General features: G+C 42.0%; 1 protein-coding gene across 24 annotated transcripts in view; it reads right to left on the bottom strand.

Moving 5' to 3' along the window:
* Positions 1 to 4,717: 4,717 nt before the first annotated feature.
* The window catches only part of DOCK9 (dedicator of cytokinesis 9), a 275,916-nt gene continuing 266,519 nt past the window's right edge, over positions 4,718 to 14,114 (bottom strand). For 23 of the 24 annotated variants that reach the window (XM_045081367.1, XM_045081374.1, XM_045081380.1 and 20 more), the window contains 4 exons: positions 11,608 to 11,798; positions 8,305 to 8,405; positions 8,031 to 8,169; positions 4,718 to 6,010 (listed from right to left, as the gene is read on the bottom strand). In XM_045081367.1, the coding sequence (XP_044937302.1) occupies positions 5,888 to 6,010; positions 8,031 to 8,169; positions 8,305 to 8,405; positions 11,608 to 11,798 (554 nt within the window). In that variant the 3' untranslated portion in view covers positions 4,718 to 5,887. Of the gene's footprint in view, positions 6,011 to 7,069; positions 7,078 to 8,030; positions 8,170 to 8,304; positions 8,406 to 11,607; positions 11,799 to 14,114 lie in introns of all 24 variants that reach the window. The other variant, XM_045081375.1, reaches the window with a different exon arrangement.

Raw genomic sequence — 14,114 nt, 5'->3', positions numbered from 1 at the left:
TCTGTCTCTACAGACTTGACCATTCTAGACACCTCATGTAAGTGGGATCCTCCGGTATCTGTCCTTTTGTGTCTGGTTTATTTCACTGAACACAATGTTCTCATGCCTTGTCCCTGCTGTTGCATGTGTCATCTCCTTCCTTTTTAAGGCCGAATAATGTTGTTGTACATCACATATTGTTTATTCATCCGTCCATCTGTGGATAGTTGAGTTGCTTCCACCTGTTGTGAAGACTGCTGCTCTGGCCATGGATGGACAAACATCTGTTCAAGTCCCTATTTTCGATTCTTTGGGGCATATCTCAAAAAGTGGGATTGCGGGATATATGTGGTAATTCTATGTTTAATTTTTGAGGAACCATCATACTGCTTTCCATAACAGCTGCACAATTTCACATTCCCACCAGCAATGCAAACAGGTTCTAATTTCTTCATGTCTTCAACAATTTTTTTTTTTTTTTTTTTGGTATAATAGCTATGATGATGGGTGCAAAGTGGTGTTGGTCTTTTTTTTTTTTTTTTTTGTCTCTGCCTGAAGGTGTTTCCACGTCGCTGTTTTCTTTGACTCCAAGTATGAGATGTAGGAGGCAAAACAAAACTGGAGAACTTAACACTGTATTATTCTTTGAGTCCCAAGGTCCTGAGCTGGTCTGCTGCTTTCTTCACTGTAACTTTCAGAGTCTTATGGTCTTCCTTTTTTTTTTTTTTTTAAAGATTTTATTTATTTGACAGAGGGAGATCACAAGTAGTGAAAGGCAGGCAGAGAGAGAGAAGTAAGCAGGCTCCAGGCTGAGAAGAGAGCCCAAGGCGGGACTTGGTCCCAGGACCCCAAGACCACAACCTGAGCCGAAGGCAGAGGCTTAACCACTGAGCCACCCAGGTGCCTCTGTGGTCTTCTTTTAAATGTATTTAACAACTAAGATTTTTAGTTGTTTTTAGAGGAAGGAATAGGAAAAGTCTATGTATTTTATACAGTAGATACACCATATCAAGAGAACCCTGAATCTTTAAATACACAGGTCTTCTCTCCATCTCTTTTTTTCTTAAAATTTACTGAAGAAACCAGGTTATTTGTCCTAAAAGCTTTTCATAGAATTGGATTTTACTGCATTTCCTTTGTTATCACTTAACATGTTCCTCTGTGCCCACATTGTCCTGCGGATACTGGTGGTTAGACTAGAGACTTTATCAGATCCAGGGAGAGTTTCAGGCAAGACTCCATCATGGGGGTTGTGCACGTCCATCACAAGGCACATGATACCTTTTTGTCTTTTTTGGGTGACATTACTCCTTCAGTAGTTATCAGTTTTCCTTTTTAATTTTTTTCTAGTATCATGATAAGCTTATGAATTTAATTATATATTTCCAATCCATTGCTATTAGTATTCTTGTTGATGTCCACCACAGGTCTAGCTACTAGCTTGAGGGAGCTTCTGTATATTCTTTCGAAGGAGGCCCAGGTGTTTTTGTCAGTCCTTTGGATGTTTGGTATGAAAAGATGCTCCAGACTCATCTTGGGCTATTTTTGCCCTAAATCTGGAACCAGTCATCCTTTGGGGAGCTCTGTCTCCCTCTTGTAGAAAAGGTATTTAGAGGCCACAATTTGGGCTCTGAGGGGTGCTTACCAGGTACTGGCTTGTTCATTGTTTTTAGACCTTTTCTGTAAATCAAGCTAGGAAATAAGTATATTATAAGTGTGCATTTAAGATACACACACACACACACACACACACACACACACACACACACACGTATCATGAATTCATGTTGGTTTTTTCACATCAAATGCAGAATGAAAGAGTTTTAATTTAACCTCTTTGGTCTTAAAGATGCAACTTGTTTCCTCTTATGCCAAAAGCTTGGTTACCCATGATATCAGCAAAATTACTCACTTACTTTCTCCAGTAATAAACATACAAGAGTCTCAAAATAACAGTACAATCTCACAAAAACAATACACCACTTTCACAAACACAATAATTACTAAAAATGACTTTTAGTCATTCATTTATTTGTTGCCACTGGGTTTGTTTGTTTTTTAAACTGGTTTATTTATTTTTTTACTATTTTTTATTATTATGTTTCATTAGCCAACATTTAGTAATATCATTAGTTTTTGATGTAGTTGCCACTATTTTTAGCCTTTGGGTATTTGCCACCGGGAATGTGCAGTGAAATTCCTGTATCATAAAGTCACTTGAAATAATTCCTTTGTGTTCATGCAACCAATTTGATATACAGTTATGTTCATTCAATTTTGCTTTTAATTTTTAAAGAATTAAAAATTATTTTAATAATTATGTAAATATTCACATGGTTCTAGAGTCAAATCCATAAAGCAAATTATACTTGGATAGGTCTATATTCTAATCCTATTCCCTATATATCACTCTCTTCTCCTACAGGTAATAATTGCAAGCTTTTTTTTTTTGGTTTGTCTTTCCATCTAAAAAAACAGAAACAAAATCTACCTATGTATATATCCTTCACTTCTTAAATAATGGGGAGCATATAATTCACTTTTCCCTGTGTTGTGGTTTTTACTTAGTTTGAAAATCATTCCATAGTAGTGTACAGGGATATTCTTAATTCCTTTTTATAGCTACATAGTACTCTATTGTGTGAATGTATCATAATTTATGCAAGTAATGCCCTGTTGATGGAAATTAAATGCTTTTATCAGTGGAGTTTCTATACTGAGTAACTGTCACATTGTTAAGCAAGTCCTTTGCTTATTTGCATAACTTGAAAGGAGGGACCTTTCAAGTTACGTCCCCATTCTCGGCAGCCTTCTCCATGCAAGGGGCTGGCTCTATAAATGTATAGTTCCTAGAGCTGTTAGGTCCCAGGAAGCAAATATTCCTGATAAGATACTAACTAGAGATTGTGTGTGTGTGTGTGTGTGTGTGTGTGTGTGTGTTTTTTAGATTTTACTTATTCATTTGGTGGGGGCGGGGACAGAGAAAGATAAAGTGTACACAAGACAGGGGTGAGGCAGAGGAGGAGGGAGAAGTAGACTCCCCGTCGAGCAGGGAGCCCCATGACAGCAGGGCTCCATCCTTGGACCCTGAGGTCATGACCTTAACAGACTGAGCCCCCCAGAAGTCACCAAGCTACAGTTTTAATTCCGAAGTTACTTCAAAAAATTTTCCTGAGGGAGAAGAAGGAGTTATTGTTTACCAGGGACAGAGTTTCTATTTGGGATGAGGAAGAAGTTCTATGGATGGATGGTGGTGATGTCGATACACATTGTACATAACGTCACTGAACTGTGCACTTTCAAATAACTAAAATGTTAAATTTTATGTGTATATTTCACCTCAATGAAAAAAGATCTATGGGAAACAGTAAAAAAGTCACTAAAAATAGCAATAAAGATTTTTGAATGTCAAAGAAATGTTCCCAGTACTTTACTGTGTAACTTTATACCAAAATAAAACTTTCATACATAAAGTAAATGAGATTTTTAATTGGTACAAATGTGCTTTTTTGCAGGGTCAGTTGTAGATGTCCGCAGTGGGGAGATGGCTCCTTTCTCCATTGCCGTAGGACATGAGGGCCGGTCACCTTCCAAGCTGAGTCGTATGTGACATGGCATCTGTACAAACTGCTCTCCGACTTCAATGAAGAGATAGCAAGTTAGCACTTTCCAGACTTCTATTTATCTTGCCACACAGTGATTTGGGCATTTTATGGTTTCTAAATGAGGCATTTACGACCAGGAAATCCAGCTCAGTGACAAAGGAGACAAACTGTTATATCCAATTCCTGCTGATGTTAGAGTCGAGGTTTATTACAGTGCGCTGGGGAGGTCAGAGACTTGGGGCAAACCTACGTAGATAATTTTCTTAAGCCCTAAATCTGGATCCACTAATTGATGGGCTGTCGACTCTGGTGAGCTACCAACATGCCTCACCCTGTCTTCTTCATGACCTTGTATCCACCTTTAAAACACGGCCTTTCCACTGACTGAGAATGTTCAAGATGGGCATCACCTTTTGTTCCCCTCAACTGGTATGTAAAAAGCAGCCTTTAAAACCCTTCAAGGAGGAAAAGCAGCTGTTTTATTTCTTGTGGAAAGACTCCTCCTCCTTTTACCGCCACAAGTATATGGGGCTGGTGACCATGAACTCACCTGCCAGTCGCTGGGTACCCCAGAGGCAGGCCCAGCCCCTGCAGCGAGAGCTGCCACTTGACTTGGTTTTCTTTGGGACAACATGGGTCACGGAGAGTGTGTGGACACTCGGCTGCCAACGCGTTGCTGGGATCGAAGACCACCTTGTCTCCAAGTTATTCATCTCAAAATAAGCGAGGAAGCTGATGGAACTCTCGATACAGCTGAAGAGGAAAAGCCAGAGGCAACGGGGTGTCTACGCATATTTAGCAACGACGAGAGGAGTCCAGAGCCAGACTGTGGCACAACAGTGCGTTTAGGCAAATCCTCTGCAGATCTGATGCCTAGACCTGCCTCTTGAAATCTGCATCGTGGAAACACACACAGGGGCAGACAAATTGGTGTGATGATTCCCCAGGTACCCAACGTCAGCTTCGACAATCACCAGCACTTGTCGACCTTGTTTCATCCACCCACACCCCTTCTTTCTTCTCAAGTATTTTGCAGCAGATTTCATGAACCACGTCATTTCACCCCCAAGGACTCCAATATCCTGCCCCTCCTGGGACGGTCAAACAATAAATACCCAATATTCACTACCGGAAAATGAGCAATGTTATTTTTAATACAGATGTGGTACAGAATGTTTAATTACAGCAGGGCAGAGATTCTAGTTAAATAAAATGAAAAACCTTTATTTTTCCAAATATAAAATTACTAAATTAATGTCTCAAAAGAAAATATAACATGGTGAAAGCTTTAAAATTACACCACTATTCACCACAGGATTTATGATTTACCGACGATACACTCCACCACTTTGGCAAAAGGATGAAATTTTTTTAAAACAGTTTATAAACCTAACATAGCAAAGACTGTGTACATCTCCATATTGCACTTCTTTATGTACAAGGATAAAACAGAAAGGTCAAGTGTGTTGCATATGCGAAGAGCGGAACGAGTTTGTCACAACTGAACTTAATGCAGAAGCTGATGTGAGGAGTTTAAAAATGTAGAAATGTCATATGTGTATGTACAGAATGCGGAGACTGTATGGACAGAGTATGTACATAACTATATACTGTACTACTTTTAAGTTTTTAGCATAGTTTTGTTTATTAATAGAGGCCTTTGGTTCTAAACTGCTTGACTAGTTTTAAGCTCACACAGTTTCCTAAGCTCCCATATTCTTTTAAATGCAAGTAGGTGAGTATAAAAGCACTAACCCTCCTTGGCTCACTGGTACAAAAGTTACAACGGTCTGTTCCCTTAGGTCATCAAAAACTAGTCACAAAAATAGTTCTCGTATTCAACCCGAATGTGCCACAGGAAAAAAAAAAATATGTTCAAGATTTTCCAGTTTTGCCTAGAGGTGGACGTTACTCCAGCCTCCATTTCAGCGCTACTTGTCCCTACTAAGTACATTCCAGAACACTTGTTTACTCCAGGCCATTTATTTTAATACTACTCTGTAAGGAAGAATAAAATTTCACTCCAGCTTAAGAGAGTCCACCAACACCTCTGTTAAGACAGAATGAAAACTTTGAATATTGCCAGCAAGATTTAAAAAAATATGTGTACCCTCCTATGACTCCTCTAGAAAATCTGCTACGAAATAACACAGTTCTTCATTTCCTTTCTCTCCCATTCCCCTTCACGTCTCCTTGTGCTCGGTCACCCCCATGTCTTGTGTGAGCCCAGTGATTAGCTTAGGAGATCATCCTGAGTTTGCAAATGACAAAGCAAGTCCCCACAGGTGACCCATGAGGCAAAGTCACACAACTGAGGACGAGCTGGTCATCCCGTGAACCATGGTGCTTGTTGGAGTCCCACTGATGGCATTGAAGATGTGAAGGGAATTCGGTAAGACGCTCGTCTTCTCCTCCAGCGGGCAAATCTTGAGGCACAAAAACACAACATTACCCAGGTGTCATGCCCCTAGGGACATTTCTCAATGACAATGTTTATTCATTCCCTGATGGTCACTGCTCCCCTGAATGATGGTGCTTTGTGGAGGCACTGTGTCAGCTCAACTAGCAAATGGCCTTTGTCAGATCAGGATCACACAGAGAAAGTCAAGCACAACACGTTTTGTTTCCTTTACAAATCAGTGAATGGAGCCATCTAGACTCACCTTCTAGACTTGCCAGATTATAAGGCGGTGAAGCCTGTCTTACACATATTTGGTAGGGACATGACCTAGTTCTGTCCCTTGGAAAAGTCTTTTTAAAAAATGAATCCTGAGCATCTGTCCTCTACTGGCTCCTTTTCTCGGGGCTTTATGGATTTCCATCCTGGGAAGGAGCGAGCAGCTGCCTGTCTGACCCGGAACAAGTCTCTCTTCACATTCGGTAACGCAGGGGAGAATTCTAAGGGCAAGATTTGACCTACTGCCAGGCAGCAACTGAGAAGAACATACATATTCAAAGGCTCACCCCGAAAATCCCAAAGCAAGTCTACTCCAGGTCATAAACCTTTTTTGCTTGAGGGTTCAAAAGAGTTTACTCTTCCCAGTTGTTGAGATAATGGAAAGTTCAAGGTGCAGTTTCTTAGAGTACAGCCCTGTGTTAAATGTCCAAATAACATGGGAGTTTACGTCAACATTATCAGTCCATATGTTTTTCCTACTTTCATCTCTTCTGGTGCCAAATGCTGACACCAACTGATCAAACTCTGTTACACAGGAATCTGCAAGCTCTGTGGAGAAGACCTCAAGCTTTCTCCAAAAACTGGTTTCCACGAGACCATCCCTTTCTGCTTAATTATTCATACATTTCTTTCTTTCATCATTTCCATTTTTTTCTACTTTCCTAAAGGTCCAGAAGAGGGCGGCTCCTTTTGCACACGCACACACACTGTCCTTATGCCATCGTCTACAGCTGTTCAAACACAGTCCTAACTTGATGTGAAATACTCTACTGAGGTTCAGAAAAATAGAATTGAAAAATGACATTACCATCCCATCTGATTGTGCCAGCATGGAGGAGGGAAGAAAGCACACAAGTGAGAGCTTAGACATTTAAATTAGTTTCCCATGACAGAAATTTCCTAACTAGACTATCACATGGTATGTTAACTGACACAAGTGGGCCTGGCTTCCATTTGCAAGACTGAGAGACCATTATGGAGGGAACAGACAAAAGTCATCACATACGATGGCGGTGCTAACGTTGGCTTATTAAGACTGGCACCATGACTAGGAGGGCATCACTGTGGTTGATGGAAAATGGACCCCTGACAAAGCAATGCTGTGGCAGCTGCTCTCTGACATTGTCAGCTGCCCAGCCAGCTGAGCCCACATAAGCAATCCTACTGGAAGGAGCCCATACATGAAGGTGACAGCAGCACATAACCGGGAAGGATGCCCATCATGACACGGAGCAGCCATGAAGAACCCACTGGGGCACCCAGGTCAGCTGTAAATAACCCCAAACTGAACAACTCTATTTTTTTAAGTGACAAAAGTCATTTAATGCAACAGAATATTCCTTAAGCTGGGCTGGTAAATCCTAGTCTTTCAAAGGATTGGGTGAATGAAAAAACTTCTAGGAATACTACGGGTATTTCTTGCGAGAGTTTTGTTTTGTTTTAAACTAGGTTGGTGTGGGGAGGGACAGAGCTTTGAGCCATGGCCAACTCTGAGCTAGACAAAAGGGAGGTGGGTGCTGCACTCCTCTGGTCATATTGGCTGGTATCAGGTGGGTGAGTTGTTAGCTGTTCCCCCAAGTAACCTGTGTTCAGAAAGTAGCAGCAGATAGCATGCTACATTCTTCTTCAAATATCAAAATTCTAGAAGGTTTAAATATCAAAAATCTAGAAGGTTTCTAGATTCAAAAATCTAGAAGATTCACAGGGTGTATCCAAGATCCCAACTAATGTGTGCTTGCTCAAAATGAGAACCCCAGCACGGCACCTACCTGCTCATGCATGATTGCAGAAAGCTCTTTTGCCATCTCCCTGTAGTTGGCCTTCATTTCTTCCTGGTACTCTAACTGGTCTTCTTTGATCAGACGCTCATTTATTGCTAAGGCTTGACCACAAGCTTCCACAAATTGCCTAAAACGGTGTGAGAGGGAAATAAAGACAAGTTGAGGACACAACTTGTGAGTCCAACTGGTAGTATCTTTTTCATGAATGAGCCCAGAAATGACTGATATTTGATGAGAGAAAGACATTTCCAGTGTGCTTTACCTGAAAACTTCTTTAAGCAGCTTCACTTTGTTGTCTGGGTATCTTTTTGTGTTTGTGTCATCTAAGAAAGCTCGGGCATATGCTAGTGGGCCTGCGTTGACCTAGATAAAGAACAAATATTTAAAATTATGTTATGATAAAAATGACCATTATCACTGATGTGGTTTCAGTCGGCAGGTTCTAAAAATGCCATTTGAGTTAGTCATGATCTGTGTCCTCCAGGAATGGACAGCCCAAAGAGGAAACCATGGACAAAGCTTATGTTGTTCTATGTCATTTGATTTTATCAACTCAGACATCATCAGGGCACTTGAGATGATGGCTCATTTTATGAAGGAAGAAGCCAAGTTTGGAAAACGGAACCATCTGTTCAAGGTTGAACATCCAATAAATGAAAGATCAGAGCCCAAGTCTTCCAATTGATATTTGTGCTACTCTACATTGAACTAAGGTCCATCTGGTGAGTTTAGTGAAAAGCCAAAGAATATAGTATATTTTTGGTTTTTAAAAACCAACCGTTCGCCTCCTTGAACTGTGTAGATGGCCAAGAGCAAACTGCCTTGCTACCTTCAAATGAAGTAACCATGTGAAATGGGCTGAATGCCAAAGATTAGGGGCCTTTTACAAAAGGGGGAGTGAACCAGAACCCTGCATCTCTCAATCAGCCTAGAAAAGTTCTCTGAAGTCGGGCAGGTTAGGATACACGAAAATGTAGAGAGCAGGAAGGTTAATTAGACCTACTGGGTGGGAAGAAGAAAGTCCCAGGCCTCTGAGACAGCGTGAGAAACAACCTGACCATGTGATTACTGCATCATTTTTCCTGGGAGGTGTGGTGGGCTCAGAAGGTAAGTTAAGTAGAGCGGGCTGTCTGTCTGCTCTATCACTGTTGGTGAAGGAGCTGGGCTGCAGTTCTGATCCATGGTGGACAGGACTGGAGCAGCAACGGGAGGAGAACCAGAGACAGGGAGAGAGAGGACCACAGTGGTGGGAAGTGGGCCCTCCGAGACAGGAGCAACTAGCTAACCCTTAAAGGCGACTGTGGGTGTCATCACACTGGTGTTGTGTGCGGAACTACGTCAATGACCTGGGCATGACCCAAATGACCAATTATCCAAAATGACACAATCTACTCAATTTTAAGGATACGTAAAGAAGAAAGTTGATAAGACTTCCTAAGGTCTAACAAAGCAAAATCTTGGAGAATAGAGTCGCACAAGCCACTCGATAGCTCTGTCTTACAGAAGAGCAACCCCAGCAAGGCTCTTGGTGAAAGAATTACAGAAATACACAAATAAAACGGTAAAGTTAATTTCCTCCAGCTGCAACGTTGTTATCATCTTGGTGGGTACACTTGTACAAGAATCTCCTCATCATGGAGTAATCACCTTTGCTTTTCAAGATGACTGGGTGTTTATATATATTTTTAAGAATTATTTGTTTGACAGAGAGTGTGCATATGCGTATGTGCGGGGGCGGAGGAGGACAGAGAGTGCATGGAGTGCAGAGCCTGCAGTGGGGCTTGATCTCAAGATCCTGAGATCAGACCTGAGCCGAAGCCAAGAGTCAGCCGCTCAGTCAGCTGCGCCACCCAGGCGCCCTGATGATTGGGTATTTATAAAGCTCTAAGGCTACTGTCAAACGGCAGGGCACATTTTGCCCTTTAGAAAGCTCAACCTGTCCAGGCACACCCTTTACTGGCGCCCACACCCCTCTGCTGGTGTTCTGATAGAGGCTGGATGTTCCCGGGCTATGTTACTGAGTGAACGGTTTTGTTTTTTAACTGCAGAAAATTGTGATCTCTGACCCCATTATGTAATCACTCATATTGCTGGAATATTTACCAAATTCACCTGATAACTTATTTTGGCACTTAAGTCGTTCAGGTCATAAGGGAAGAGATTCAAACATCTGTAATTACTTCCGTGGTGAAGGGTATTTAGAAACGATAGGCAACAACCCAGTGTGGATCTGATAAAAAGGTGACAAGAACTCGTTCCAAAAAATGAACCAAAACCCCCCTAAAGCTTAGCTATTACAATCCAAATGCAACTTTCATAAATGTACCCCCTTTCCCCCCCAAATATTTTATTTACTTGAGAGAGAGAGAGCATGAAAGCATGAGAAGGGAGAGGGTCAGAGGGAGAAGCAGACTCCCCACTGAGTAGGGAGCCCAATGTGGCACTCAATCCTGGGACTCCAGGATCATGACCTGAGCTGAAGGCAGTCGTTTAACTAACTGAGCCACCCAGGTGCCCAAATGCACCCTTTCTGAAAGAGAAAAGAATTAGCTATGAGGGTGTGTGTGTGTGTGTGTGTGTGTGTGTAAAATATATGCTAGAATTATTTATATATACTTAAAATCAATAAAGCCAAGAAGCATACTAATCACTGCAAAGAGGTGATTGAACATTTACCAATTTCCTAGGAAAACACATAAGTAAGATACCCTTTAAAAACCAGTAATTTTAAAGTATGATATACAAACCAAAAGGTATATATGAGAGTATAGCTTGTTAAATTTTCACAGCTGAACATATATGTATAATCAGTACTTATATGAACATATATGTATAATCAGTACTTGATCTTTTCCATAAAATGGTGCACATTGCTGGAAGCTATATGGAAAAAAATGTATCTTGCCCTTATCTGTTACCACATACAAAAATCCATTCTGGATGGATTGCAAATCAATATAGGAATGCCAAACAAAAGAAGGAAATATAGAACATTTCTGAGACAGACTTAAGAACCAAGTTCTTACAGAGGACACAAAAATGCTACCACTTGAGGAAAAATTAATTGAGTTATATTAAAATAAAGAATTTCCGCAAATCAGAAATTAAGAGAGTGAAACTTAAGGTACTTTTCCAGATTATAAATTTCATAGAAACCAAAAACAACAGTTTTATAAGGAAACCTACAGCTTCTTTATATTTAGAAGAGTCTTAATGCTTCTGGTTAGGCCACTTGAATTCCCCAAACTGAAAAAAAAAAACTAAAAAAAAATGGGGAAAAAAAAAAGGTTCATATGGAGAGCTGTCTCAGGGCCCTAGGAGACAGCTTAGGGGGCACTCTCTCTACAAGTGGGTTTAGGTGGTAGTGGGGAGGGGGGTGGGGAGTGTGCCAGTTTACCGCCCCCCTCTGGTATCAGAAGAAACTACACAGATCCTGGAATGTAAATGGGATCACCAGGTAAGCGGAGGAGCTACACTCAACCTGGCTGGACTTGAAATTGACCAAGGTCCAGATGAGCCTTGGCACCTGCTGCCCTGGGTTTGCTCTGTCCAGCGCTCGGCTCACCTGAACGCTCACGCTGCCTTGCAGTTTGAGCTGCAATTTGATCATGTCCACCTCAGCTGAGGAGCACAGCTGCCGGAACTCGGCCACCTTCTTGCTCATCTCGTCAATGGCCACTTCGATGGGGTTCAGGTCGGTGTGGTGCTGGTACATGACAGGGATCCGCTTCTTCACGTAAGGGAAGCAGTGTATTGCTGTGGAGGAACAGGTCCCAGAATCATTCCACAGCTCGCACCATCTTTACAGTTACTGAAGTAGAAATACTCAGTAGTCTCATGTTAGAGGTAAGGAACCCAAAGCTTGCCCAAGGCAGAGGCCAGGATTTTGTGGGACCAGAGTACTATTTTCCTTTATCACTGCATATGTTTAATGATAGACTGTATGTTGCGACGTCAAAAGAGCTGGGTCCTTGTTAAGCTTTAATGTGAGAAGTGTGTGTTTGAAGAAATCACTTTATCATTCCCTGCTCAATTTTCTTAACCAAAAATGCTTTCCCTTCCTTGGAAGTTGCGAAATCTAAAAGAGCTAGTATGTAAAAGATGGCTTGGAAGATATAAAGAACAGTACACCATTCTGAAATGTCATAGAACAGATTTCAAGCCCAGAAAATCACTCCATAAACATATCCTTGAGAACATTCATTTCTCTATAGAACTTTGAATCCCGTGCTTGAGTTTGCTCAAATCAGAGAAATCCACAAAAAAGACCAAGTGAGACTATATTTCCCAGCAAAGAATTTTAGGAACCAGAATCTCACAAACTGTTGAAGTCACACTATGACAAAGATATTCTGAAACATAAATGAATAGAAAACAGAGATAAAAACATTTACTATTTCTTCTAGTTTCTTTGCTACAAGAAAGCCAATCAGTATTGTTTTCATTTATCATAACAAGCTATCAGAATGTATCAACACCAAAGAGTTTAAAAATGAAGAGAAAAACAGTTTCTAATTTGGGTCTGTTTCAATTTCTAACTTGTTGCTTTACGTGATGTATAAATATCTATAGTATCTTTATTTAATATATATTTATGAACAGACATGAATATACATGCTTAACAGCTTAGTTTAGTTTTTAATGAGCAAAGGTAAGATGGGAGCATTATGTCTGGACCACTGCTCTTTACTAAGTGGCTGGGAGAGTTTACGTAGAAAGGACGAAATGAGAAAACAAGGCCAGCACCATGGAGCACACAGTTCAGATAGACCATCTTGGAGTCTAGAAAAGCTGGAGATGTTCAGCCTGCTGCAGCCTCAACTGTGACACCCTTACAGGCCTGTTCCAGTCCCTAAATGTTTGTGGGTTTTTTTTTTTTTCTTAACCAATCCAAGGCCAAAGGTCTTGTCTCCTATTTCCTTTGCATTCCTTGTAGATAGTTTTGAGTGGCAGCCACTGGCATTGATAAACCCCCCTTGAACCGAACACTTCTCCGGTAGTGTGATAAGAACCGGGTGTTGCCACTTCCCGCCAGCGAGCATGGGGATGTGGACAGAAAGCACTTTACAGATGAGCGCAACTGCAGTGGGTTTGTACCAAGTCCCATGGAAGTGTTTCAGGAGGCTAACAGCCATGTCAAATCACAGAATTTCTGAGGGCTGTGTTGTGACAACGGCACTGCTTATGAGAGAAAAATGAATTCCAAGGGTATTTGTGAGCTGTCCATGGACTATATGGATTTCACTCAGCGTGAAAGTCCTGAGTCTTGCGATGGTAACTGGAGACGTAGAGGAGCAAAGCAGAGTATGATGACACAGAAAACGCAGCGCCTGTGCCTGAGCCCGGCAGGCCCGTGCAGCTGGGTCGCCCCCCGCCTTCCTTGCCGGCCTCATCTTCCCCACTCCCCCTCAGAGTCATTCAGGTCCAGCCACGCCAGCCGCTGGTCGTCCCCTGAAGGTGCTGCATACAAGCACCCGCACCATTGGCCTTGGCCCGGACAGCTCCTTCTCCCTCCAGATGTTTGCATGATCTACCCCCTCCCCTCCTTCAAGTCTGGACTGAGTGTCACCTCCCCAGTTTACACCATTTAAACTGCCACCCTCCCCAGTCAACCTCGCATGTCTGATCTGCTTTTGCGTTTGTCTGGAACACATTCACTTCCAGTACAGGAATATTTACTGCTTGTTGTCTGTCTCCTCCTCCTGGAAGGTACACTGCGGAGATCTCTGTTTTGTCACTAAGGCAGGCTGGAACACTGCCAGGGCCCCATATGTTTGTTGAATTAATGAATGTGGTCCTGCCCCAGTGGCTCAATGAAAGAACGAAGTGGCCTGGAAGGTGGCAAATTCGAGGACTGGGTAGGGGATGAGGAAGAGGTGGCTGAGAGGGGTGGGTGCCTGCACAGTCTGGTGAGACTGACTAGAACATGAACAGCCGGACAAAACCTCTGCCCCTCTGGGAGTCTTGGCAGGATTTGGAAGACTCTGGAATAGTGCATGACTGGGAAGAATGTCCACAGCAGGAGTTCTGTAGGAGGCGGTCAAGCTGGGAGGCAGGCTCAGAAAGGTACAG

This window comes from Mustela putorius, unplaced genomic scaffold (genome assembly GCF_011764305.1).
Source record: "Mustela putorius furo isolate JIRA1106 unplaced genomic scaffold, ASM1176430v1.1 tig00000551_pilon_pilon_pilon, whole genome shotgun sequence".
NCBI classification, from domain to species: Eukaryota; Metazoa; Chordata; class Mammalia; order Carnivora; family Mustelidae; genus Mustela; species Mustela putorius.
The sequence above is the reverse complement of the archived record's forward strand: the minus strand, read 5'-3'. Positions and strand labels throughout refer to the sequence as shown.